General features: G+C 56.0%; 1 protein-coding gene across 6 annotated transcripts in view; it reads left to right on the top strand.

The window, feature by feature from the left end:
* TRRAP (transformation/transcription domain associated protein) overlaps window positions 1–27,114 on the top strand; it is a 117,193-nt gene that overhangs the window by 21,326 nt on the left and 68,753 nt on the right. For 5 of the 6 annotated variants that reach the window (XM_062180151.1, XM_062180148.1, XM_062180150.1 and 2 more), the window contains exons 12-28: window positions 1,025–1,163; window positions 3,511–3,589; window positions 5,625–5,859; window positions 6,362–6,713; window positions 6,796–6,893; window positions 7,274–7,468; window positions 7,828–8,019; window positions 9,596–9,761; window positions 11,539–11,795; window positions 13,593–13,793; window positions 16,698–16,849; window positions 21,403–21,602; window positions 23,120–23,337; window positions 23,425–23,622; window positions 24,158–24,418; window positions 24,827–24,988; window positions 26,577–26,673. In XM_062180151.1, the coding sequence (XP_062036135.1) occupies window positions 1,025–1,163; window positions 3,511–3,589; window positions 5,625–5,859; window positions 6,362–6,713; window positions 6,796–6,893; window positions 7,274–7,468; window positions 7,828–8,019; window positions 9,596–9,761; window positions 11,539–11,795; window positions 13,593–13,793; window positions 16,698–16,849; window positions 21,403–21,602; window positions 23,120–23,337; window positions 23,425–23,622; window positions 24,158–24,418; window positions 24,827–24,988; window positions 26,577–26,673 (3,202 nt within the window). The remainder of the gene's footprint in view (window positions 1–1,024; window positions 1,164–3,510; window positions 3,590–5,624; window positions 5,860–6,361; window positions 6,714–6,795; window positions 6,894–7,273; window positions 7,469–7,827; window positions 8,020–9,595; window positions 9,762–11,538; window positions 11,796–13,592; window positions 13,794–16,697; window positions 16,850–21,402; window positions 21,603–23,119; window positions 23,338–23,424; window positions 23,623–24,157; window positions 24,419–24,826; window positions 24,989–26,576; window positions 26,674–27,114) is intronic. The other variant, XM_062180149.1, reaches the window with a different exon arrangement.

Below are 27,114 nucleotides of genomic sequence, written 5' to 3'. Positions count from 1 at the left end.
GTGGTGAAGTTCACCTGTGGCGGGTGTGGACGTCTGGGTCCACAGGGGCTTATTGTTGGGGAGCACTGACCCTCCCAGTGTAGAGGCACCCACCCTCCCTGAACACGCCTGTCAGCTGTGCTCCAGGGGCTTATTGTTGGGGAGCACTGACCCTCCCAGTGTAGAGGCGCCCACCCTCCCTGAACACGCCTGTCAGCTGTGCTCTCCCCAGGCTGCACAGCGCTGCCTGGTTTTGTGCCCCAGCTGTTGTGCCTGATGCAGAACATCATAGAATAGAAGTGAAAACCTACACATGCTAGACGTAAAAACCATGTTTGGACAAAACCCACAAACTGTTTGAAAGTCTCTAACCTACCTGTCCTCCCCGACTCTCCCTGAATGTATTTAGGTAAGGGTAATGAACACACACTGAGAAATGAGAGCGTTGGCTAAGAAGTCTCGGTTAGGGAGTGGGCATTTGGGCCAGTGGGTAAACTGCCTGCACCCCCAGGAGTTCTTGGGTTCAGCCCCAGCTCTGGCTCCTGCCTCCAGCTTCCTGCCAGGGCACACGGTGGGAGGCAGCAGAGTTCCTGCCTCCCTGTGGGAGACCTGCTGTTCAGGGCAGCTGGGGAGTGCAGCAGCAGGTGTGTGGGTGTGCGCTCACGGTGCTCGCTTTGTCCCTTCAAAGCCAATGCTGAAACGTCTGGATTCCCCTTGGTATGCTAGTCAGCCTGTGTTACCTTGGGGACTGACCTTAAACTTGGGAGGGAGACCGTGACCCGGTCTGTTAGCATTGTCTCTGGGGTCGCCCACAGCTTAGATCAGTGAGGTGACTGCGTGAAGGGCATTGCTGACAACGTGCATGCACTCCAGAAGTGGGGACTCTAAGAAAAGTGCAGACATCCACACACAGGCTGTGTAAAAGAAACGGCTGCCTGTGGTGGCGGGCGTCTCTCCCAGCATGGCCGTGCCGGTCGGCTCTTGTCTGGTAGGGGTTCTTGCTGGGGGCGAGCTGTGTGCCCTGCACCTGTCCCTCTGTTCACAGGAGTTGGTGACCAAGTACTCCCAGCAGATGGTGAAAGGCATGTTACAGCTGCTTTCAAATTGCCCCGCGGAGACGGCGCACCTCCGGAAGGAGCTTCTCATTGCCGCCAAGCACATCCTCACCACCGAGCTGAGAAACCGTACGCCGACCTCGTCGGGGGTGTGGGCGTGGGGCGCAGGCTCCCCCGGGGCTTCCTCTTTGTCCTCTCTGCCTCTGCCTCCCCCCCGCCCGGGCCTCCCTCTTCCTCTGCTTGCTCCCTCTTGCCTGGCACCAGGATTCACTTCTCAACATGCTCACAATTAAACAGCGAATCCAGCTTCCTTGGTATAGCTTACGTTCTAGCATTAGCGCTTGTCTGCCTTTTGACTGCACATCTTTTGAAATTGCAAAAATCTCTGCTCTGTCCCTTCACGGTGAGCGTGAAGCAGTGAGTTCATTCTCCGTGCTGTGGGAGTGATGGGTTGGTTCTGTATTTATGCACAGGGCTGATCCTTGGGCATAAAAACAGAATACTTAGGCTTTTTCTCAAATCAGCATGGATTGATCATTTTAAATAATCTTGCATATTTGATATGTCCAAACTGTTAGTTTGAAGTTGTATCTAATTGTTTACAGGTGATAATCACTTTTCGGAGTAAGTTTCTATACTTAAGTGTTGTATTGCAGCGTGTGGACTGGGTTGTAAATCGGAGCAAATGTAAAACAGACTGGGCTTCCTTACGCAGGAGGGTGTAGTCTCACGTTAGTGCAGTGAGTCTCTAGTGTTTGTGTGCTATAGCTGAAATCCCAGAGGAACAGTTTCAAAGCCCTGTTTAGGAACGCAGCCCCGAGAGCAGAGTGCACTGAAGAAAGATGTCATCCAAGATGCCAGAGCTGCCCTGCTCAAGCCCCGCCCAGGCTGGGGGCCAGAGCGTCAGTCCCTGCTCAGCTCCGGGGCAGCTCAGCGGCGCTGCCTGTGCTGGGCGAGTTTCCCCTCCGAGCAGCGCCACAGCAGAAGGGTTCTAAGTGGCACATGTTTTAGTCTGCTCACTGAAGTGAGGGAGTCACACTCAGGTGCTGTTCTCAGATCACCTCTTGGGATTCCTGCCAGGGGGCAATGCTTCCATGGCCCTGGGCGTCTCCACCCTCTGAGTGGTGACGTCAGACACCTCTGTTCCCGGCTGCCCTTGGCCCGTACTGTGCACGTGGACCTTTTGATGGCTTCTTTGGCTGTGGACACCTGCTTGCTGGGAGTGCTGGGGGAAGGCCCAGGCTTGAGCCTCAGACTTGTTGACTTCAGCTCTCAGAGTCTTCCTTTTTGGGGTCCCTTTACTATTGGTTTTCTTGGTCAGACGATAACGGAGGAACCTATTTTGAAGCTCATAGTATTTTCTGGGTTCAAGCAGGTAACAAACATCAGATCTCCAAGTTTTGTTTGAAGGGAACTTAGGAACTTCAGTGTTAATTATCAGCCATAATTATCATAAAATATAAAACGCATGTCCTGGTTCAAATGCCCACATATACTAGCATTGCCTCTTAGCCTCGCCTTTGTGGCATCTGGAATGACGCCAGGTGGTGAAGCGTTTGCCCGAGCTCTGAGAAAACCAGCCAAAGGTCAAATTTCCCGGGGCTGCTGCTGTGGTCATGGAGAGCGTTCAGAAACCCCTAGAGTTTCCTGTACCTTCTCCCTGGGCCTGGGCTCTGTGCTGGCCCGTGCCGTGGCGTGGTTGCTAAGTGTTTCTATGCCTCCTCTTGAGCCCTGGACGCCTCACTGAGGACAGTCCCGGCAGGCCCCTGCCTGTGACCTCGGGGGCTGCTGGCGGCTGCTCTCCTTGGGCTCCTTCCTTCAGAGGTCAGCAGGGTGCGCCCTGGGTCTCTCAGTGTCTGGCCCTCAGTGGCTATTTGCTGGTGAAAACGGGCTTCATCTGACCCCCTGGTCAGGCCTGCGCCAGAATCTGATTGTCCCGTTGAGTGGGTGAGGTCGGGGCTCAGGGAACGCCGTCTCCACCCTGCCGCACATCCTCAGAAATGGGGGTCGTCCCTACATGGTGGCCACTGTGCAGGACTCTGATTAGGGTCAGGCGCGTAGGGAGCAGCAGAGGTTGGCGATGGTTCCACCTGTGGGACTGAAGCAGGAGGGAGTCCTGTGACAGGCTAGTGGGCCAGGAGCCGTGCCTGTGAGAACACAGTGACATTTGCTCGACCTCTGTAGCGGACCTGGGTGACCTTGTTTGCTCAGAGTGATGAGCTGTGACACCGTTGGGGATGCCTTCTGGAGGTCCACCCCGTGTCTCGGGTTGGGTGGGTGGGAGCAACCTTTCAGACAGAATGACGTGTTCACAGCAGTGGCGTGTTAGTGTCAGCTCTCAGTCCGTCCTCGCCACCGTCCTAGACGGAGGCACGTGACCTTCCTGGTGTCCTCTCTGTCCTCTTCAAGTCTGGCCTGCTGTCCCGGGCACTGTGCTTGGCTGTGAGTGACCTGCGTGTGGACCTTTGTCTTGCAGAGTTCATCCCGTGCATGGACAAGCTGTTCGACGAGTCCATTCTCATTGGCTCGGGGTACACCGCTCGGGAGACGCTAAGGTACGAGGCTGGGCTGGACGTTGGGTGCTCAGGCGCTGGGTGGCGACCGCCAGCTCGTAATGTCCTGAGCCTTTCAAGAAGCGTGGAGTTAGGATGGCTGGATATCTGGAAAGGCCTTAGTTTGCTTCTTGTGTCGTAGCTTAAAGGAAGAAGCCAGAAGAACTGTCTTGTTTTGAATTGTAGGTAAAAACTTTACTAGTTTTTTTTCTTTCTTTTTTGGCTTTCTGTGTAGCAGATTGTATTTTATCAGAGTATTTGATGATCTGGTTAAGACTATTTGATAATCTAGGCGTTGGTGTGGTGCAGCAGGTTGAGCCTGCGGCTGTGCAGTTGTCCGCTCGTGGGAATGCCGGTTTGAGTCTCAGCGGCTCCACTTCCTGCTCCTGTGCTTGGCTCTCTGTCACCCACATGGGAGACCTGGATGGATTTCCGGGCTCTTTTTTTTTTTTTTTAAGATTTAAAAAAATTTTATTTGAAAGAGTTAGGTCTTCTATCTGCCGGTTTACTCCCTAGTTAGCTGCAGTGGCCTGGTCTGGACCAGACTACAATGTGAGCCAGGAGCTTCTTCCAGGTCTCCCACCTGGGCGTCAGGGTCCCAAACTCTAGGGCCCTCCTCCCTGCTTTTCCCAGGCCGTTAGCAGAGAGCTAGATTGGAAGTGGAGCGGTCAGGACAGAGCGGTGCCTGTATGGGATGCTGGCACTGCAGGCGGTAGCTTTACCTGCTATGCCACAGTGCAGGCCCTGACTTCCAGGCTGTTGGCTCTGACCTGGCCCAGCCGCGGCCATTGCGGCCGTTTGGGGAATGAACCAGTGGATGGAGAGCTGACCTCTATTTCTCTGTCTCTCCTCCTCTGACTGCCTTTCAAGTAATAAAAAAGGGTAAAGAATATTTGATAATCTGCTAAGAAATAGCGGGGAAAAAGCCTGTGGGCCCTGCACAGGGAGCTCACGTGACACCGGGGATATTTTCGAGGATTTCTGCTGTTGCACAGGGAGCTCACCCGGTGTTGCTGATATTTTAGAGTATTTCTTCTGTCGCTTGCACTTACGAAAACGTGACAAGTTACCCTTTCTAAAGGAGGGAGTTAGTATTTCGTGGCCTTTACGTGTATGCATCAATGTTTGTCAACTTTTGCTCCTAATGAGGAGTATGATGGGTCTTTTGAAGAATGCACAGGGCGCTCTGGATGGACACACTGTATTCTGTATCAAAATATTGTTAGAAAGTATCAAGTGAGACCACGTGAGCCCTGGGAGCTGGGTCTGCCTGGAATCGGACATCAGATCCTGTGGCTCCTTTTGAAACCCCCAGTGCCTTCCTGTTGCCCTTAGACAAAACGCAGACTCGACCACGGCACAGAAGTCTCTGTGTGGGTCAGCTCTGCCTACCCGGCCTGCGTCTGCCAGTGTTGCTGTCCCCTCCCTGACCTGCCGCAGCCGTTCTGGCCCTGCAGCTACTCAGCTGCTCCGGGCAGCTTCCCTCGGGCCTGTGTCTTCTCCCATTGCCCCATCTGGAAATTTCTCTGGTGTGTTTTTGCCTCCTGGTTCCTTTTTGTCCTCAAGGAGACCCCACAGGTTTAGCTCACCCTGCCTTCGTCCCATCCGCTTGGCCTCTTGTCAACATGCGTAGCTTCTTTCTTGCGAGCTCCCCTCCTATAAGTAAGTTTCGTGAGGGCTGGGGCTCTGTTAACTATGGTCGCTGGGGGGCCCTGGTGTTTAGCCCAGGGTCTGGCACGTGGCACACGTCCACTTGTTTAATGGAAGAACTAGCAGCCTGCATGTTAATGTCGTGCGAGTGACCAGTCTGTCAGGTGTTAGTGGACACAGACTATTGTGAGCTACAGAACCCATCCAGCGCATGATCCCGCTGGCGACTGTTAGGGCCTGTGTGACACATTCCAAGTCGGCCTCGTAACCTGGGAAGTGGGGGGCCTGGAGGGTGACGTGGGGGGCACGGTGCCCGTGTGCAGTGCGCCCCATGGCCGTGCCTTCCTGGCGGTGGGCTGAGCGCAGGTTGGGGGGTCTCTGCCCGCAGGCCGCTCGCCTACAGCACACTGGCTGACCTCGTGCACCACGTCCGCCAGCACCTGCCCCTCAGCGACCTCTCCCTCGCCGTCCAGCTCTTCGCCAAGAACATCGACGATGAGTCCCTGCCCAGCAGCATCCAGACCATGTCCTGCAAGCTCCTGCTTAACCTGGTGGACTGCATCCGCTCCAAGAGCGAGCAGGAGAGCGGCAACGGGAGAGACGTGCTGATGCGCATGCTCGAGGTACCGCTCGCCAGGCGCCTGCTGCCCCCTGCTCCTCCTCGTGCCCGGCACTACACTGACTAGGCCCGCGGTTAGCCAGCCAGGTGCAGCCCAGGGACCCCCGCGCCCCCAGCCACGTGAGCTGCCCTGCTGTGCCTGCTCCTGCAGCCCGTAGGCATGGATGATGAGTGTCTGCTCCCCGAGTGCCGGGAGCACTGGGTAACAGTCCCACACGGAAGCGCCCGTGACTGGTTGGAAGAGTTCTTTCCAGGCACCGTGGCCAAGTGCGCAGTCGGCTGTGGACACCTCCGGGGAGACCCCGGGTGGGTGCCTGGGTGAGGGGTAAAGCAGATTGCTGAGGCCGGTGGCCTGGGTGGAACCCACGCCTGCCCACCTGGCCAGTCGCCCCCTCCCCCGAGGCAGAGGTGGAGACAGGCCAGGGGTGAGGGCGCCTCCCCGCCTCTGTTAGAGTAAGGGGTGACCTCATTTCTGTCTTCCCTCCTCAACCTTCTCTTCCCGTCAGGTTTTTGTCCTCAAATTCCACACCATCGCCCGGTACCAGCTCTCTGCCATTTTCAAGAAGTGCAAGCCTCAGTCGGAACTCGGAGCTGTGGAAGCCGCCCTGCCTGGGGTGCCTGCGGCCCCCGCGGCCCCAGGCCCCGCCCCCTCCCCCGCCCCGCCCCCACCTCCCACCCCCGCGACCCCTGTGACCCCTGTGACCCCAGCCCCTGTGCCGCCCTTTGAGAAGCAAGGAGAAAAGGACAAGGAAGACAAGCAGACGTTCCAGGTCACGGACTGCCGGAGCCTGGTGAAGACGCTGGTGTGTGGCGTCAAGACCATCACGTGGGGCATCACGTCCTGCAAAGCGCCCGGTGGTAATTCCGCCCTCGAGCCTCGTGGGGAGCGGGCCTCTCAGGCAGGGCCTGGCCCGCGCTCACGGTGCTCCCTCTGTTCCAGAAGCTCAGTTCATCCCCAACAAGCAGCTGCAGCCCAAGGAAACACAGATCTACATCAAGCTCGTGAAATACGCCATGCAGGCTTTGGATATTTACCAGGTCAGGGCGTGCCCTGTGGGAGGTGGGAGGATGCCACTTAGAGCCAGAGGCGCCGGCCCTGCGCCCGCGCCCGCGCCCGGCAGCCTGGCCTCGCATTCGTGGAGAGTGTTCTTACCGGTGAGGGTCGCAGCTGGTGCATGCTGTAGTGCAGGTGGCATAAATGGAACGCAGTAGAAACAGAGTTGGGGTCTGCTAATTTTTTTTCCTAGCGAAGACTTTGTAAAAAATACTCTTTTCTACAACTATGATGAGAAAAATGAATTGAAAAGATGGGAGGATGCTTTATTAGGAAGTTTGAGGGCCGTGTTCAGTGACCTGAGCGGTGGCAGAGTCTACACAGGGCCTGTGCTCTGACGCCCGCGGTGCTTCCCCCGCACCAGGTCCAGATCGCAGGCAGCGGCCAGACCTACATCCGCGTCGCCAACTGCCAGACGGTGCGGATGAAGGAGGAGAAGGAGGTGCTGGAGCACTTCGCCGGCGTCTTCACCATGATGAACCCCCTGACGTTCAAGGAGATTTTCCAGACCACGGTCCCTTACATGGTGGAGAGGATCGCCAAGAACTACGCTCTGCAGGTGCGGTCACCGTCCTCGGCTGTCTGCTGAATCCTTGGCGACCTTTATTTTAGAGATGTTAAACACAGCGTTGCGAAAGCTGTGCCTGTGCAGCAGAATCCAGAGACATGGCTGGGACGCGCGCTTGGAAATGTCCCCCTCCGCAGAAATGAAGCGTGCGTTAACCGCAGGCTTGTCATTGTTGGTAGTGAGGATGAAGTCGCAGTCAGTGCTTGAAGCTCTGCTCGGAGCTCAGCAAACCCATGGTGTTGGCTTCCTCCTCGGTGGATGCTTAATTGCCTAGTGGTGCCTGACTGGGGTTCGGTTTCGTGTATTGGGGGAGGGATGCCGTGAGTCCCACGCAGCTCTTGTTTTGACAGATTGTTGCCAATTCCTTCCTGGCGAATCCCACTACCTCTGCGCTGTTCGCCACAATTCTGGTGGAGTATCTCCTGGATCGGCTGCCGGAGATGGGCTCCAACGTGGAGCTCTCCAACCTGTACCTCAAGCTGTTTAAGTTGGTCTTTGGCTCCGTCTCCCTCTTCGCAGCTGAAAACGAGCAGATGCTGAAGGTACGGCTGGCTCCCTGTTGGGGTGGTTCATGTGTTCAGGGTTTGACGTCAGATTTGGTTGTCACTTTGAGTGGAAACTGGCTGAGTACCCAGTTTGTCTCGTAGGCCGTTTGGTGAGCTGGCACGTTGTGATTGGTGGTGCCACCGTTAATCTCTCTCTGTGGACCCCCGGGTCAGGAGCACCTTGATCGTCCTTACTGGTTTTAAAATGAAGTGAGGCCAAGGACACAGAAGGAGCACAGGTCTTCGTCTTGGTGTTCGCTCTGACCATGAGCAGCAGTGTGTTTCAGGAGCTCTTACTTACTGTTCCACGTCAAATCCAGTGTGTGTTCCTTTATCACCACCGTGGAGGAAGTGTCTCACCACACATTCCCAGAGATCACAGATCTTGCCTCATTGGGTCTCACCAGTTAACTTGAATCTAGCAAGTGTCTGAAACCTGCCCACTGTTACCTACCAGGAGCAGCAGGTGGCAGAACAAACCTCGCCAAAACTCACTCCCTCTTAAGGCACAACGTTTTACCCCCTGCAGCAAGCTGGATGTTGTCCCCACTGGGGTCTGAGGAGACGTCTTCCCGGGGAGAGTGCGGGCGCAGCAGGATGTGCTGTTCCTGGGGGCAGTGTGCAGGTGGGGGTTGGTGCTGCCGGGGCCGTCCCTCGTTCAGTTACCGGCAAGCTCACACGGTGTCTGTGACAGCGTGGAAGTTAAAGACGGGAAGCTTCCCCGTGATCCGTGAGCATCAGTGCAGCGCCTCTCACCAGCACTGCAGGACGACGCGAAGGAAGGAGAATAAACGCAAACAGGACGCACTGAGAGGCGAGCGTGCTGGATACTGTGCCAGAAACACACTCCAGCACGCCCATACGGGATGCCGGCACTGCAGGTCGGGGCCTTAAACCGCTGTGTCACAGCGCCGGCCCCGTGATAGCACTTAGACTGAATAGAAGGACTTCTGGATTCTGTAATCATGCCACATACAGTGCAGTTTGGAAGCAGATCTAACTGCCAGCAGTCTGCATGCCCTCAGACACGTGCGGGAAGGTTTCAGGTTAAACAGCCCCCGACACGTCAAAGCCAAGACTGGCATTTGAAGTGCAAAGCTAACGCGCTTTACAGTGTGGATTAAAGCCCCTTAAGAGCGAACAAGCAGGTTTTTTAAAGGAGGGTCACTGTGAATGCTTTGTTTTTGAATCTTGCAAACACGATCTTTGGTTGGATTGCTCGTGAGATTTCAGTTCCTTGAGGTCACATCTCACGTGAAGGTGGTCACAGGAACCGGGCTTGCCTGTGTGGCTCCCTCCAGGAGTGACCGTGCGTGCATTGGGAGTGTGCAGCGGGCTGACCCCTTCCTGTGGGCAGGGGCTGTGCACTGCTGCTCCCCCAGACGAGCTGCCCTTCAGGAGAAGTTAATCTGAGTAAATAAACGATGGGAAGGGCTTACTGTATCGTTTTCTTTCCTAACGCACTCATCCAAGTTGCCTTGGGTTGCTTTGGGTTGTGGGAAGCTGTGGATTGCTCCAGGCGGGTGTGGGGACCCTCATCTGGAGCCCACTGATTGGTCTCCTCCCCCCACAGCCTCACCTGCACAAGATTGTGAACAGCTCGATGGAGCTCGCACAGACAGCCAAGGAGCCCTACAACTACTTCCTGCTGCTCCGGGCGCTCTTCCGCTCCATTGGCGGGGGCAGCCACGACCTCCTGTACCAGGAGTTTCTGCCCCTCCTCCCCAACCTCCTGCAAGGTAAGCGTGCGGGGGCTGCTGGGGGATTGCTGGAGTTCATCCCCGGTGCCTTCCCTGCCCTTCTTCCAAGGCTGTGGGCAGGGTGCTCTGTGCCCTCCCCAGACTGGAATGGGGTTTGGGAGATGCGGGTTACCCCAGTTCAACGCGGTTGCCTTTTTGTGGTGCAGGGTGAGCAAGTCTAGAAAGAAAGGGGCTTGGTCAGGTCAGGAATGCCTAGACAAAGAGAAAGAAGGAAAACGCGGGCTGGAAAGCTGATCTGCAGTTACTTACATTTTCTAGTTTCTTGTTTGTACCGCCAGAAACTTAAAGTCCTGTGATCAGGGGTGCTTTCAGTGACACACGGTTCGAGGGAGCTTGGTCCCTGGAGTATTCATGGGTGTGAACTGACTGGAAATTCCGGCCTAGGGTTCTTGTTTTATTTTCTAAGATGAGCCCTTGGGAAGAGACTGAAGTTTCCCGTGTCCACGCTAACCCATCGTGCAGTCGTCCCCGCCCCCAGGCTGGCTGACGTCCCCTGCTGTGCTCACGTTGCTGTCCCCAGCGTCTCTCTCCCCTCCTGGCTGTTAACAGGGATCCTCTCCCGGCAGCTTGGCGCTGGGCCCCTTCGCCACGGTCTCCTCCTTTGTGTTCTGAGTGTGATCCTCGTGCTTTGTGATATCTGCCGGGTGAGCTCTGTGCCATTCTGCTGCGGCCTGTGCCACGTCGGATGTGCCGTGTTCGGTGCCCACTCTTGTTTCTTGGTCCTCAGTGGGACGGTGGCTCATCGTCCTGCAGGTGGCTGGGCTGGCTTTCCCAGGAGGCTCCTCCCTGTAACAGACAAAAGGGGACCTAGCAGTTAAGGTCCTGGTTAGGATGCCCACGTTCCACACTGGAACACTTGGGTTCGAGCCCTGGCTCCAGCTCCCGATTTCAGCTCCTTGCTGGTGTTGACTCTGGAGGCACCAGCGATGCCTCAGGTGGTCGGGTCCCTGCCACCTGTGGGAGAGCCAGGTGGCGTTTTGGCTCCTGGCTTTGACCTTTGGGGTGTTGGGGGAGTGCATCAGTGGATGGCACAGGCTCTGCGTCTCTACCTCTCAAATTGAAATGTTTCAAAAAGAAATGTTTCTGTTAGAGCACGGACCTTAACCATGTTCTGTTGGAGGCCCGACGATGTAAGTTTGCCAACTGTGGCCTTGACATGAACGCATCCCATTGACATCTGTGCTTTAGATAGGGCTTATCAATAGCGTAATGTGGTTTTTGAAAAATGACTGGTATTGTCATTGAAAATTTTTTTTTTTTCATTGAAATTTTTTAAAGATTTGTTTGAGAGGCAGACTTGGAGAGACAGAGAGGTCATCCATCTGCTGGTTCACTCTCCATATGGCTGCAGTGGCGGGAGCTGGGCCAAACCAAAGCCAGGAGCTTCTTTCAGGTCTCCCACATGGGTGCAGGGACCCAAGCACTTGGGCCATCTTCTGCTTTCCCAGGCCATCAGCAGGGAGCTGGATCAGACGTGGTGCAATGGGGACTTGAACTGGCACCTCTATGGGATGCTGGCACCGCAGCATTGGCTTAGTTACTATGCCACGGGACTGGCCCATGTTATTTACATTTTCAGGACATAATTAAATTTAATATTACATACGGAACTTAGTAGTTTTATAGTCTTCAGTGTGCTGTGGCTACCATGGAAGGGTTCGCAGGTGCAGGGGCAGAGCAGAGGGGACACAGGGCCTGGGACTCTGCCCTCGGCGCGTGCTGCCGGTGCCGGCACTCACCGCCCTCCGCCTTGCAGGACTGAACATGCTGCAGAGCGGCCTGCACAAGCAGCACATGAAGGACCTGTTCGTGGAGCTGTGTCTCACGGTGCCCGTGCGGCTGAGCTCTCTGCTGCCCTACCTGCCGATGCTCATGGATCCCCTGGTGTCCGCGCTCAATGGCTCGCAGACGTTGGTCAGCCAAGGCCTGCGGACCCTGGAGCTGTGCGTGGACAACCTGCAGCCCGACTTCCTGTACGACCACATCCAGCCAGTGCGCGCAGAGCTCATGCAGGTAAGTGTGCGCTCCCTTCACCAGCAGGGGGCGCCAGATGCCACTGGACTCCAGTTTCTCTTGGCCTCTGCCTCCTGTGGACTCTGCTGGCTGATGTATTAGAAGATGGAAAGAGATACTGGGATCGTTGAACGGATCTTTGTTTTGCGGGGTTCCCTTGTCGTCAGAGCACTTCTGCAAGTGGTGTGGTCTCAGGTGGTGACTTAGGAGGGCGACTTGTCAGTGTGTGGCCACAGACGAACCCCAAGACCGGCGGTCAGATAGCAAAGGGCAGCAGGCCCCACCCCGCCCTGGGGAGGGGCAGCTGGTGGTGCGGTTGTTCGGAAGACGAAGCTCTTGTTCCGTGGGTATGGTGTGCTCAGCGTCTGAGGGTTTCCCTTCATGCTTTGCTGCTGTTGCTGATGGCTGATGTGGCTGGGACTCAAGGCAGGTCTGGGCTGTTACATTCTCATCTGGCTCTTTAGGACACAAGACTGGATCTGGGGAGGGGTCGGGGTGCCTGTTTTGTGGGACAGAGACTTGGTCACTCCAGAGGCCGGAGGTCTCTGCAGTGTGGACTTGAGAAGGTGGCTGGGAGGCTTTCCTGCCCGTTCTGATGTTCAGTCCTTGGGCTGCATCTGGGCTGGGAGGAGGCGGCGTGGGGGTGGGACGTGGGTCTCCAGTCACTTAGAGGGCTAGGAGCAGCACTGCTGGTTCTGGCAGGCAGGCCCGGTCCTGACCCAGGTGTGCGGGAGCCAGGCCTTCCTGCCACATCCTGAGGCCGGCGATGCCTAAGCTGGGCAAGGTTGCAGCACAGTAACCCCGCAGTCCTTACACGTGGCGCAGTGGCGGTCTCTTGAGGCCCCTGCTCCTGGGGACCACGAGGTTTGGTGCTGGGGAAGGGCTCAGACCCACCTTTGGGCCTGGAGAAACGAGAGAATGGGGATTTTGCTGAGACAGTGTGTTCAGCTTGAGTGTTGCCAGGTGGTGGTGCTTACCCTGCTGGAGAGGTAGTGTAGCTGTGGACTGTGGGAACCTCTAGGGTTTAGGATGATCCAAGGGAAGAGACGAGGCGTTGACTGGGTGGTGGTGCTTACCCTGCTGGAGAGGTAGTGTAGCTGTGGACTGTGGGAACCTCTGGGGTTTAGGATGATCCAAGGGAAGAGACGAGGCGTTGACTGGGTGGTGGTGCTTACCCTGCTGGAGAGGTAGTGTAGCTGTGGACTGTGGGAACCTCTGGGGTTTAGGATGGTCCAAGGGAAGAGACGAGGCGTTGACTGGGTGGTGGTGCTTACCCTGCTGGAGAGGTAGTGTAGCTGTGGACTGTGGGAACCTCTAGGATTTAGGATGATCCAAGGGAAGAGACGAGGCGTTGACTGGGTGGTGGTGACAGCTGAGTGTTGGGGCTGTGCACGAACTCGCTGCTCCTGTAGTTCTGTGATGGAGGTGACCCCAGCACCCGCGCCTTCCCCGTGTCCAGTCCTCTCTGACCTGTATGTGGCACTCACTCACCCAGTCTGTATGTTACAAAGCCTGGGAACTCGCTGGCTCTCCCCGACTCAGCTCACGCCTGGCCGTTGTGCCTGTCTGCTCTGGCTTGGCAGTCTTCCTGTGGTGCTCCGTGCGTGGTTGGAGCGCGCTCCCTCGTCCATCTCGCGGGAGCACAGGGCGCATTCGTGGGCATGTGTGCCTGAGGAGGGAGCTGCCTCTGGGGCGTGGGGGGGTGGGATTGTTGCCGTCGCGCTGTGCTGTGACTTGGCATTTGGAGTTGTGACCGTGTTCCCCGAGATGATTTCACACAAGCATGTTGGGTTCTAGGCTCTGTGGCGCACTTTACGCAATCCTGCCGATAGCATCTCTCACGTGGCCTACCGTGTCCTGGGCAAATTTGGCGGCAGCAACAGGAAGATGTTAAAGGAGTCCCAGAAGCTGCACTACGTCGTGACGGAAGTTCAAGGCCCCAGCATTACCGTGGAGTTTGCCGACTGTAAAGCGTCTCTTCAGCTCCCCATGGAGAAGGTAAAGTGGGAGGCAGGGCAGGTTGCTGCGGATTCTGTGTCTCCTTGTTAGAGTGGACGTCTGTGTGAAAGCATGTACACACGGTGGGATTCCCTGGGGGAACTTCCCGCTCCGGATCACTTCGATCTGCACAGGTGGCTTTGCAGGCGCCCATGGCAGCATGTTTGTCCAAGAATCTGGGGCCCTGGGGCCCTGGCACGGTTCCCTCTGTCCTGGTGACTGGGAGGTGATGCCCAGCCCCTCGTGCCCTTAGACTCTGGCTTCCCGGTCCCTTGGGCTCTAGCTCCATCTAGAACTCGGGTTGCCTGGTCACTGCCCTTCCCTAGACACGGCTCGGCTCCTGGGCCGCTCTCCGGGTTCCTGGCATCTTGCCAGACGCTGTGATGGGTCTCAGCACTTGCGTGTTGTTCGCCCCTTTACTGCCTCACGCTTGCATTTGTCGCCGACTGTGGGCCGGCCCACGGTCCTGGCCGCTCCTTTCCTGCTCACGTCCTGGCGTTCTGCCTTGTGGTCCGGGACTCTTAGCTGGCTCCTGTACGTCGGCTGCTTGTTGAGAGGACGTTGCGGTAGCCTTGTGGGTGGGGTGCTGCGGAGTGACGCAGCCGGACTCCCATGCGCCTTGCCGACCAGTGTTGTGCGGCCTGCAGCCGCGTTCCCCGCTCCTTGGGCCAGGCTCGGCCTGCAGCGGGCCCGGCTGGCTCTCCCGTGTGAGAGGCTCCCCCCACAGTGGGTCTGGTGGTTTTTTTTTTAAATACCAGACTTTCCCAAATGCTAGGTAGGGAGGACTGGTTGTCTCTGGCCATCTCCTTCCGCCTGCCCCTCGACTTCTCAGGGCTGTGTCTTCTCGCCGGCCCCACGGAGCAGGGCTGCCCACCCCAGCCCGTCGTGCAGCCCTTCTGCAGGGAGCACACTGCTCCCCAGAGAGCACCGACGGCCAGGATTCTCTGTTTATGTTGAAACCACTCCTGCAAACATCTCTGTGCTTGAAGCACTTGGCTGCGTCTTTGGGAACTTCCTCAGGTTGGTGTCCCCGGGCTTGCACCCTGGCAGTGGCAGGGTTGGTGGAAGCAGCGGAGACTAAGGCATCTGATTTTGCTTGCCCTCTGTACAGACTGAGGAGAGCAAACAGATCCCTTAGAAGTGGCTTTGGCCCAAAGCAGCTGATGCCTGGGAGAGGTAAGGGTTTGCAGCTGGGTGCTGCGCTGAGCTGCCCGGACAGGAGGAGGTACTGCGGAGGCCTCTGGGCGAGCAGGTGTTGTCCCAGTGGGCTGCAGGCACGGCTGGCTGCAGCACAGCCCACGGGCCCTGGTCAGGCCGGGTGCCATGACTGCGTGAGGCAGCTTTGCGTTTGGCACAGTGAGCAACCCTTGGCTTCCTCGCAGGTCATTGACGCACAGGATACACTGCTGGTTCTTCTTCTTCTTTTTTTAAAGATTAATTTATTGAAGCTGGCACTGTGGTGTAGCAGGTAAAGCTGCCGCCTGCAGTGCTGGCATCCCATATGGGTGCTGGTTCAAGTCCCGGCTGCTCCACTTCCCATCCAGCTCTCTGCTATGGCCTGGGAAAGCAATGGAAGATGGCCCAAGTCTCACCCTTGTGAGAGACCCAGAAGAAGCTCCTGGCTCCTGGCTTTAGATCAGCACAGCTCCAGCTGTTGCCGCCATCTGGGGAGTGAACCAGTGGATGGAAGACCTCTCTCTCCTCTCTGTGTGTAACTCTGCCTTTCAAATGAATAAATCTTTTTTATTTGAAAGGCAGAATTAGAGAGGCAGAGGCAGAGAGAGAGGTGTTAACTGTTAACACAGACCTGTTCCTTGAGTTGTGTATGATTACCATGAAGGCTTCAAGTTAATTTTGTGTGTGATTGTGCCACCCCGTGTTCCTGATGGAGCTAATTGAAATGAGCATGATAAAAATGTGTGTGTAGCTGTCTGTGTAGGTTTTCTGGGGGAAAAATGATGTAAACCTTATTCTCTTTTGAAGAGACAATTTAAAAAAAAAAAGCTTACACGGCCGTCTCTTAGGTTGATCTCAGAGTCTGTGGCCTCAAGAAACTCCCCTCCCTCCCTCCCTAAGCCCTCCCTCCCTCCCTCCCTCCCTCCTTCCCTCCTTCCTTCCTTCCTTCCTTCCTTCCTTCCTTCCTTCCTTCCTTTCTTTTTAAAGATTTATTTATTTGAAAGAGTTACACAGAGAGAGAACGAGAGGCAGAGGTGTGGGGGGGGGAGAGAGGGAGAGGGAGAGAGAAAGGCAGAGGGAGAGAGAGGTCTTCCATCCACTGGTTCACTCCCCAATTGGCCGCAACTGCTAGAGCTGTGCTGATCTGGAGCCAGGAGCTTCCTCTGGGTCTCTCATGCGGCTGCAGGAGCCCAAGGGCTTGGGCCATCTTCCACTGCTTCCCCAGGACACAGCAGAGAGCTGGATGGGAAATGGAGCAGCTGGGACTCGAAGCAGCAGTGCCCATAAAGGAGCTTTAACCTCTGTGGCACAGCAGGCAGCAGCTTTAACCTCTGTGCCACAGCGCCTGCCCCAACACATCTTTCTTGTTGTTAGAACTTCGACATGTGTGTATGAATGACAGCAAACTGATGACGTGTGTGTGGATGACACAGAATCTGGATCAGTCTGAGTGTGGATGACACAGGATCAGTGTGTGTGTGTGTGTGTGCATGCTCCCAGCTGCAGGTTCAGGCCAGCAGATGTGTCCCCGGAGACTTCCATGGTCTTCCCCTGAGTGTTGGACTGGGTCTTAGGTTTTAGTTGGCGCCGTGCAGTCCCGTCTGGGGATGGCCGAAGGCCTGTTGGAGGAGCGCTTGTTGGGGTCTATGTGTGCCACCCGTGCTTTCAGGGAGGCTTTTCCAGATCGTGATGTCCGTACACGCCGCGGTTTTGTGTTTCGTGTTGCAGGCCATCGAAACGGCTCTGGACTGCCTGAAGAGCGCCAACACGGAGCCCTACTACCGGCGGCAGGCGTGGGAGGTGATCCGGTGCTTCCTGGTGGCCATGATGAGCCTGGAGGACAACAAGCATGCGCTCTACCAGCTCCTGGCCCACCCCAAGTGCGTTCTGTCCCACGGGTGTGGGCCCTCACGGCGGGATGTGGGCGGGGTGCGGGGTGCTCTACCAGCTCCTGGCCCTCCCCAAGTGCGTTCTGTCCCGCGGGAGTGGGCCCTCACGGTGGGATGTGGGCGGGGTGGGGGACCTCTCTACCAGCTCCTGGCCCTCCCCAAGTGCGTTCTGTCCTGTGGGAGTGGGCCCTCGCCGTGGGATGTGGGCGGGGTGGGGGGACCTCTCTGCCAGCTCCTGGCCCTCCCCAAGTGCGTTCTGCCCCAGCCGGTGTGGGTCTTCGCTATGGGATGTGGGTAGGGACTGCCCAGGTTTCTGTGTTTGCACACGCTCTTCCTTTAGCCTTGGAGAACAGAGGAGAATCCGGGTGCTTGGGGATTGGGGTGATCTCGCTTGCTGTCTGCCGTGTTGCTTCCACTTTTTTTTTAAGATTTGTTTTACGTAATTAAAAGACAGAGTTAGAGGGAAAGACAGAGAGGGAGAGACAGAGAGCTCGATCTTCATCTGCTGGTTCACTCCCCAGATGGCCGCAACAGCCAGGGCATCATCCTGGTCTCCCATGTAGCGGGCAGAGGCCCAAACACTTGTCATTACCAGGGAGCTGAATTGAAAATGGGGCAGCTGGAACACGAGCTGGCACCCATGTGGGATGCCAGCTAACCTGCTTGACCTGCTGTGCCACAGCTCTGGCCCCTCCATTTGGTTTTATACCACAGGGAATCGTGCTCCTGTCCCATTCCCCCGGTGCTCCCTGTGTTGTCCCAGCACCTGGCACTGATCTTTGTCCAGACACCTGTCATGTGATGTGTGTATTTTCCTCTTACAACTTAAGGCTGTGCATGACCTTCATATATATCATGGTCTTTTGGAGATTGTGTGTGTATACACACATATAAATTCTAATATATAATTATATGACATACACACACACACACACACACATATATATAAAGGGCATTGGAGGGAGCCGTTCCATGGGAAACAGCAACGTGAGTGAGAGCGCAGCAGGAAGCGGGAGGGGCAGACCTGCACAGGCTGGGTTATCATGCCTGGGTTAGGAAATTTAAAGTAAAGGCGAACCTCAGAATCCCTCCAAGAGGTAAAGACCTACAGAAATTGTCTAGACTTGAGAATGAACAGAACTGTTAGGTAAGAAGCGCAGTGCTTACCGGTGATGGACGCAGAGAGAAAGATGGAAAAGTCCAAGAGGGAGGGAGTGAGGTGAAGGACAGAGGAAGGTGTGTGCTGCCGGAGGCCCCCAGGGACGGGGGCGGGGGTGGCCGAGAAGTGAGAGACACAGGCTCTTGCTCAGTGAGTCCAGAGCAGGACACGGAAACACGAATCCACACGTGGACACAGGATGGGGAAATAGCCACAGATCATAAGACGGGGGACATGTTCCAGGCTGGGTGACCATGAGGCTAGCTGCCTGTGGGCGGTGGGTGGGCAGCTGTGAAGCCACAGGCCGCAGAGGGCTCTCCACGTGGAGGGAGAGAGCAGATCTGAGGTGAGAAGACGCCGTGAAGGGCGTTCAGGAAACAGAGGTATGTTCAACTCAGAACAGATGTTCCAGGTGGGAGATGCAGACACAGCCAAGCTCCCCCAGGGAAGCTGTGAGACGGTGAAGGAACAAAGTAGAGACAGCGGCAGTGCAGCCGTGCGGCTGTTCCTTGTGGTCACGGCTGCCTCCAGGAACCCTGCCGATGTCAGAACCCACAGGTGCTCAAGTCCCTGGAATGAACTCTGTGGTATTTGCTTGGAACCCGCGTGTACCTTCTTGTGTGGTGGTTTTTTTTTTTAAGAGACTGATTGATTTATTTAAAAGACAGGAAGAAAGAGAGTGATCTTTCAACTGAGGGTTCACTCCCCAAATGGCTACCGCACTGGAGCTGGGCCAGGCTCTGGAGCCAGGAGCCTGGAGCTCCATCTGGGTCTGTGGTATGGGTGGCAGGGGTCCAAGCACTTGGACCATCTTCTGCTGCTCTCCCAGGCGCATTAGCCGGGAGCTGGATTGGAAGTAGAGCAGCCAGGACTTTGGCGCTCATAGGGATGCCGGCATTGCAGGTGGTGTTTGCTGTGGTCACATGTAGACTGAACCCTGGCTGGCATGTTAAATGTCACATAAAGGAGCACTGCACTGCATCGTGAGGGGAATAAGGACGAGAGGAGAGCGTGCACGTGCAGTCAGACCTTCCCCTGTGCTGTTGGCCGAGTCCACAGACACAGAACCCGCGGATCCTGAGGCCTGATGGACGGTGGCCGGACATAGATGGACACAGCTAAAGTGACAGTTACAGGGAAGCTTCCACCTTAAAGATCACACAGACTGGAGCAGTCCGAGTGCTTACTGTCTGGTAGATAGGAAATACGTGGTTGGTGGACACAGGAGCCGCTCAGCAATGAGACCAGTGCACTGCTGACCCGTGCGCAGTGTGGGTGTGTCGTCTCCGACGAGTGAAAGAGGCCAGCAAGAGATGCTGCCTAGATGGCATTATTAGGCCTGTCTGGTCTGTCCCCTGTAAGGTTATCACTTTTGCAAGTATTCATTCATTTTTTGGAGAGACAGACTGATGGAGAAAGCTCCTATCTGGTTCACTTCCCACATGCCTGCAGTAGGTAAGACGGAGAGAGCTGGGCAGAGCCGATCTGAACTGTGCCTGCCGGGAGCTTCAAGTGCGCTCACTGTCAAGGAGGCGAACGCAAGGTCCTGCTCTCCTGGCTGACGGCAGGCTTCAGCTTAACCCACAGGGACGCTGGGCAAGAGCAGATTGGAAGGACGGCGGCAGCACACTTAGGGCACCTTCACAAACACGAGGGTAGCCGGGACGGCCTCGCAGGTCCAGCTGGGTGCGTGACCACCCTCTCTCCACGTCTGGGGACGTCTGATAATGAAGAGCCTTGAAGGGTTTTTTGGCTTCAGAAGTAGAACGAGGCAGTTGGGACGAATTCTGCAAGGTGCTCGGTTCGCAGAGCTGTGTTAGATTGGAAGAAGCTAACGCTATTTTTTTTTAGAAAAATTTTATTTATTGGAAAGAGTAACAGAGAGACAGAAGCAGAGAGAGAGAGAGAGAGGTCTTCCATCTGCTGGGTCACTCCCCAAATGGCCACAGTGGTCAGAGCTGTGCCAGTCTGAAGCCAGGAGCTGCTTCTGGGTCTTGCACGTGGGTATAAGACCCAAGCACTTGGGCCAGCTTCTGTTGCTTTGCTAGGCACGTGAGCAGGGAGCTGGATTGGAAGTGGAGCAGCTGGGACTTGAACCAGCACTCGTATGGGATGCCGGCACTGCAGGTGGCGGCTTTACTGGCTATGCCACAGTCCCAGCCTCAAGATGACTTTTTTGTTGTTGTTTTTAAGATTGATATATTTATTTGAAAGGCAGAGTTACACAGAGCGAGAAGGAAAGGCAGAGAGAGGTCTTCCATCCTCTGGTTCACTCCCCAATTGGCCACAACAGCTGGAGCTGCACTGATCTGAAGCCAGGAGTTCCCCCCGGGTCTTCCCATGCAGAGTGCAGGGGCCCAAGGACTTAGGCCACCTTCTACTGCTTTCCCAGGCCATAGCAGAGAGCTGGATCGGAAGTGGAGCAGCCAGGACTTGAACCAGCTCCCATTTGGGCTGCTGGCACTGCAGGCTTTATCCACTAAGCCACAGCGCTGGCCCCACTAACACTGTTTTTAAAATGATGGAGAACTGTGGCTTTTTCTTACTAAGCAATTCAGTGTTGGGTGTGTTTCCCTGACTGCCTTAAGGAATTTGAGTGAATCTCATGTAGCAACTGGCAGGAAATGCTTTATTGCTTAGGTCCGTTGGCCCACGTGATTCTGTGTTCTTGGAGTGGTTTTTCAAGCGTTAACTGTTGAGTAAGTACCTTTAGGGCATAGTGTCCTTCATGCCTGTTTGATCATTGATCAGAGTTACTTAGAATTTTGGCTTATTTAATTATAAAATATCAAAAACTTTGACTTTCTTAAAATAGAGGATAATGACTGAAAGACTGAAGATCACATTTCTTGGTCCACCTCTAAGTCATTGCCCATGCTCATACATTTGTGGGGCTGGCACTGTGGCGTAGCGGGTTAAGCCACTGCCTGCCGTGCCGGCATCTCATATGGGCGCTGGTTTGAGACCCAGCTGCTCCACTTCCGATCCAGCTCTCTGCTGTGGCCTGGGAAAGCAGTGGAAGATGGCCCAAGTCCTTGGGTCCCCTGCGCTGGCGTGGGAGACCCGGAAGAAGCTCCTGGCTTTGGATTGGTGCAGCTCTGGTTGTTGCTAACAATTGGAGAATGAGCCAGTGGATGGAAGACCTCTCCTCCTCTCTCTGTTTAACTCTGACTTTAAAATAAATCTTTTTTTTTTAAAAAAAAAAAGTACATTTGGGTATTTGCTGGCACTGGCTATGAGGTTCACGATGAGAACCATCCTTGATTCCAGACAATGCTGCATTCCAAGCAGAAATGAGCTCACTCAGGCGGGAAACGAGTGGCAGGGCTCCTGTGGCACCAGCAGCTCGGGACTGGGGGTTTGATGATTTCATTGTGTCGCCCAGCTTCACAGAGAAGACCATCCCGAACGTCATCATATCCCACCGCTACAAGGCGCAGGACACGCCAGCCCGGAAGACGTTCGAGCAGGCTCTGACGGGGGCCTTCATGTCGGCTGTCATCAAGGACCTGCGGCCCAGCGCCCTGCCCTTCGTGGCCAGCCTGATTCGCCACTACACCATGGTGGCCGTGGCCCAGCAGTGTGGTGAGTGAGGGCTCCGTTGGCGGGAGGGAGTGGTGACTTCATCTCTCAGAACCGCCGCAAAAACTTGGTCAGGCTGCCTTGTTTCTGAGAGGCTAAGCTTGCCCCGCTGCGTCTGGGCCTCTGTGTTCTGACGTTCCGCACGCTGCACTGGCAAAGGTCATTTCTGTGGTGGGCACCTTGGGCCGATGTGAAGGGCATTGCCAAGTTTCAGCTGTAAAATGTCAGCGCCGGCCGGCGCCGCGGCTCACTAGGCTAATCCTCCGCCTTGCGGCGCCGGCACACCGGGTTCTAGTCCCGGTCGGGGCACCGATCCTGTCCCGGTTGCCCCTCTTCCAGGCCAACTCTCTGCTGTGGCCAGGGAGTGCAGTGGAGGATGGCCCAAGTCCTTGGGCCCTGCACCCCATGGGAGACCAGGATAGGCACCTGGCTCCTGCCATCGGATCAGCGCGGTGTGCTGGCCGCAGTGCGCCAGCCGCAGCGGCCATTGGAGGGTGAACCAACGGCAAAAGGAAGATCTATCTCTCTCTCTCTCACTGTCCACTCTGCCTGTCAAAAAAAAAAAAAAAAAAAAAAATGTCAGCGCCGGCTGGAACGTCGTGTGGCCGATTATCTTTGTGAGAACTGGGTCCCGGTGCTGGTGGACGCTGCACTTCTGAATCCCGGATGGTGTTTTGGGTGATGCTCTTCCTCCCCTGGGTGGTCTCTCCCGAGGCCGGGCTTCCTCCTTCCACTGGGTGCCAAGCTGTGCCCATTTCTGCTCCGGGGTAGCCACCTGGGACACCCAGCTGCATGGCTCCCAGACTCTGGTGTGAAGGGTGATTGAGTTCGTCCAGTCTCATTGCCGGTTCGTTGCAGTTGGTGTGTTTGTAAATGACACACAGTGGCCACATCCCTGCCAGCTGCTGTTAGTGCCTGAAAACCCTGGGCCCTGAGTCTGCAGACCCCCTGCCCTGGTTTCTGTCCTCAGAGCCCCTCACACTGACGATCAGCAGGCAGTGTCTCCGGACGCTGCGGAGCACTCGGGACTCCCCCCGTACCTCTCGGCCTGAAGAGTCGGCGCTGTGGAGGGGGGTGCCTTGGTCTCTGCTCGGCGATTCCATCTTGCCTGGTGCTGGGCACTCATGAGGTGGTGACTGCCGGTGGCCGCAGCCGGCTGTTGTCCGGCTGTGTTCTCCTTCCGTCACCGCTGGCTGCTGCTGCATTGTTCCAGTGTCGGCTATGTGGAGTGTAACCTGGGGTCATTCCCATGTCTCCTACCTTCATCTGTTTCATGATAATGTTTAAAGATACCCGACTGGGAGTCTCGGTTTAAACCAGTATGCTTTTGAGTAATGGGAGAGAAAATGTGAGACACGGTGTGTCATGGAAAACACTCGGCAATCAGCCTTGGTGAGGATCAGGCCACTTAGTTTATAAGTGTGTGCACTGCATCGAGTTCCTGACCTCAAGAGAAGAGTGAGGGATGAGGGCCCATGTCAGTGAACTTGACCTTCTCCTGCCCTCCCCTCTCCTTTCAGGTCCGTTCTTGCTGCCTTGCTACCAGGTGGGCAGCCAGCCCAGCACAGCCATGTTTCACAGTGAAGAAAACGGGTCGAAGGGAATGGATCCCTTGGTTCTGATCGACGCCATAGCTATTTGCATGGCCTACGAGGAAAAGGAACTCTGCAAGATCGGGGAGGTGGCCTTGGCTGTGATATTTGATGTTGCGAGTATCATCCTAGGCTCCAAGGAGAGGGTGAGGAGCGGTCACGGTGTGCCGGTCTGGGGTGTCTGTACGTGCGGCCACTGCAGCTGGGCATTGGGGTTTGTTCTCTCCCCGCAGGCATGCCAGCTACCCCTGTTCTCCTACATTGTGGAGCGCCTGTGCGCGTGTTGTTACGAGCAGGCTTGGTATGCAAAGCTGGGGGGCGTGGTGTCCATCAAGTTCCTCATGGAGCGGCTGCCTCTCACGTGGGTTCTCCAGAACCAGCAGACGTTCCTCAAAGCGCTCCTGTTCGTTATGATGGACTTGACCGGAGAGGTAGGTGCTGGGCTGCCCGGAGGGCATTCTGCCTGAGACAGCTGTGCCAGTGCCTTCCTCGCGGCAGGTGCTCAGAGACTCCGATTTCACGACAGCCCTCTGGGTATTTGGATACCTGCTGGCTGTGAGAAGGGACGTCCAGAGTGTTCATCGGCATACATCTGAAAGGAAGCAGAGATAATTCCTCCGAGTTGCATTCTTTGTGGACTGATGTCCACATGTAACTTATGCCAGGCGTTGCCATGTGCTAAACGCTGGGGTCGTGGCTCGATCCATGTTTTCTTTCTTGGTTCGTGGCTTGATCCATGTTTTCTTTCTTGGTTCGTGGCTCGATCCATGTTTTCTTTCTTGGTTGACAAGCAGGAGCTACTTACAGGAAGAAGCACTGAGCAGTTACAATGTAGTCTTGCTAACGCAGCTGGTGTAAGGGGCGTGGTTCTCCTCCACCTGCCCTGGGACCCTGGGACGGAGGTGGGAGGCAGAGGGTGTGGTGAGTGGCATCAGCCCCTTGTTCTGAGGCAGCCTTGACTTGTAGGTTTCCAATGGGGCTGTCGCCATGGCCAAGACCACCCTGGAACAGCTGCTGATGAGGTGTGCGACACCTTTGAAAGACGAGGAGCGGGCCGAGGAGATCCTGGCTGCTCAGGAGAAGTCCTTCCACCACGTGACGCATGACCTGGTTCGAGAAGTCACCTCTCCGAACTCCACCGTGAGAAAACAGGCTATGCACTCCCTGCAGGTATTGGCCCAGGTCACTGGAAAAAGTGTGACAGTGATAATGGAACCCCACAAAGAGGTGAGATTTCTGTCGCCAAGACGCGGATGATCGGGATAGCATTTTTTAGATCCTTGTGTTTGTTTTCAAGTCTGGGTTGTGGGTGCTGCTCTTGACACTTTTGTGTCCACGCCAGAAAGTACTGCTGTGCCTGCTCGGTTTAGAGCAGCTCACGCTGGGGTAGTGGGGGGCTTGTTGGTGTTGGGAGGCTGGAAGATTGCTGGCCTGCATAGCACTGGTGGTTGCCCCGTGGCCGCTGGCCGTGCCTGCTGTGCCTCCCAGGGCCAGGCCAGCGCAGGTCACGTCCTTCCTTCCCTGGTGTAAGGGCAGCTGTGATCGTTGGTAAACTAATGGTTGTGAAATGCTGTGCTGAGAGGTGTTGCTTTCGAGGGCCGCCAGTGAGCGGTGCATCCCCCTCGGCCCTCCCAGGTCCTCCAGGACATGGTCCCACCCAAGAAGCACTTGCTGCGACACCAGCCGGCCAACGCCCAGATCGGCCTCATGGAGGGGAACACATTCTGCACCACGTTACAGCCCCGCCTCTTCACCATGGACCTGAACGTGGTGGAGCATAAGGTGTTCTACACAGAGGTAGGGGCGGGGGTGCGGGGCCGTGTGCGTGGTGCTGCCGTGTGTCTGCTAGCCCGTCTTTGTGCGTGCGCCAAGACTGGTCAGGCTGCATTCAGAGAAGGCTCGGAAAGTGATGCAGGTAACCAGCCCTGGCCTGGCACTGTGCTCTGGGCCGGGGTGTTGCCCCTGGACCTGGTGGAAGGGAGGCCCCGTGGCAGGAGAGGCTCAGCATAGGGTCGGTGTCCTCGGATCCTAAGAGCCATGTCAGCCCTCCAGGGCCCGGCTCTGACTGAGGGTCCTGGCGTGTGTTGAAGGGTAGGCTATTCCCTGTGGCCTTCATCAGCCAGCTCACAGGCGCCCTGGGTACGGCTGGTGGAGAGCAGGTGCTCCCACACTGTTCACACTGGGCTCTGTGAGTGTAGACGCTGTTGATTCTAATGTTAAGGTGCACCCAGAGCCACAGAGCAGGTGAGCTGCAAGGCTCCGCAGTGAACCCAGGCAGTCCCTTCAGAGCACGGTTCCCCGTCAGCGCGTCCTCCGGCCTCTGGCCGGGCCCTGGTGCTCTTCCGTGGTCTTGATTTGCCCCCACCCAAATCCATGTGCTGGCAGATGGCATCTTACAGATTCTTGTCGCCGTGAATGTTCCAGCGAGAGGTGACGTCAGTGATGGCAGTCGTCACACTGTGGAGACAGTCGAGTTACCGCAGGCAGGGTGCTGCGGTGGTCTGGTGGTCAGTGCCAATTTGCAATTTAGGGGACAGGAATCACACTTCGGTAGGCGTCAGAGGGAGCTGAGGCGAGCACCCCCAGCGAGCGAATTCTTCTTAGTCCACGCTGTCTGAATTTCGGTCAGGAAGATTTCCCTCTCTGTCTCTCTGAGTCCTGTGGGCCTGGGGCCAGCTCTGAGCACCAGCAAGCCAATTCTTAGTCCACGCTGTCTGAATTTCCGGTCAGGTAGATTTATCTCTCTGTCTCTCTCAGTCCTGTGGGCCTGGGTTCAGCTCTGAGCACCAGCGAGTGAATTCTTAGTCCACGCTGTCTGAATTTCCGGTCAGGTAGATTTCCCTCTCTGTCTCTCTCAGTCCTGTGGGCCTGGGTCCAGCTCTGAGCACCAGCGAGCCAATTCTTAGTCCACGCTGTCTGAATTTCGGTCAGGAAGATTTCCCTCTCTGTCTCTCTCAGTCCTGTGGGCCTGAGTCCAGCTCTGAGCACCAGCGAGCCAATTCTTAGTCCACGCTGTCTGAATTTCGGTCAGGAAGATTTCCCTCTCTGTCTCTGAGTCCTGTGGGCCTGGGGCCAGCTCTGACTGTCCAGGCCTGGTAGGGTCCCTGTGTCAGGGACGCCTCTGGGAACTGGGAGGACAGGGTCCCTCGGCCTTTCTGGAGTCCGCTCACTAAGCCGAGATCAGGGGCTGGCAGTGCTGAGGGCGTGAGCTGCTGGAGGATCAGGGAGCTCTGTCCGTTTCCGCTCTGCGAGTTCTTCACTGGGCTTGTCTGTCCGTTGCTGGTTGTGCTGCAGTGTGTGTGGAGGATTGCTGTGCTGTGGTACTTGCAAGGTTGTACTGTCCTACAGTGAGATGGGCTAAATGACGTCATCTTGTCTTTTCCAGCTGTTGAACTTGTGTGAGGCCGAAGACTCGGCTTTAACGAAGCTGCCCTGCTACAAAAGTCTCCCCTCGCTCGTGCCCTTGCGCATCGCAGCCCTGAGTAAGTTCACGTGGGTCCGAGGTGAGCCGCAGTGAAGAGGGGCTGGCGCTGTGGCACAGCAGGTTCAGCCACTGCCTGCAATGCCGTCAACCCACATGGGCACCGGTTCAAGTCCCTGATGCTCCTTTGCTCGTGTGCCTGGGAAAGCAGCGGAGGATGGCTCAAATGCTTGGGCCCCTGCACCTGCGTGGGAGACCCAGGTGGCTTCCTTGTTCTGGCCCAGCCCATGTCATGGTGGCCATTTGGGGAGTGAACCAGTAGATGGAATCTCTCTAACTCTGCCTTTCAAAGAAACAAATCTTTGTTTTGTTTGTTTTTTTTTTTAAGTGAGAGACAGTGGCTTTGCTATTGCTACTGTCTGAACTTTCTGGTGTTCTGTCGTCTTAAGGTGAGATCAGCAAGTTCATTTGTTTACTGAAGTACTTAGATGTTTTGAGATTG

The sequence above is a fragment of the Lepus europaeus genome, chromosome 21 (assembly GCF_033115175.1).
Source record: "Lepus europaeus isolate LE1 chromosome 21, mLepTim1.pri, whole genome shotgun sequence".
NCBI lineage: Eukaryota > Metazoa > Chordata > Mammalia > Lagomorpha > Leporidae > Lepus > Lepus europaeus.
The sequence above is the reverse complement of the archived record's forward strand: the minus strand, read 5'-3'. Positions and strand labels throughout refer to the sequence as shown.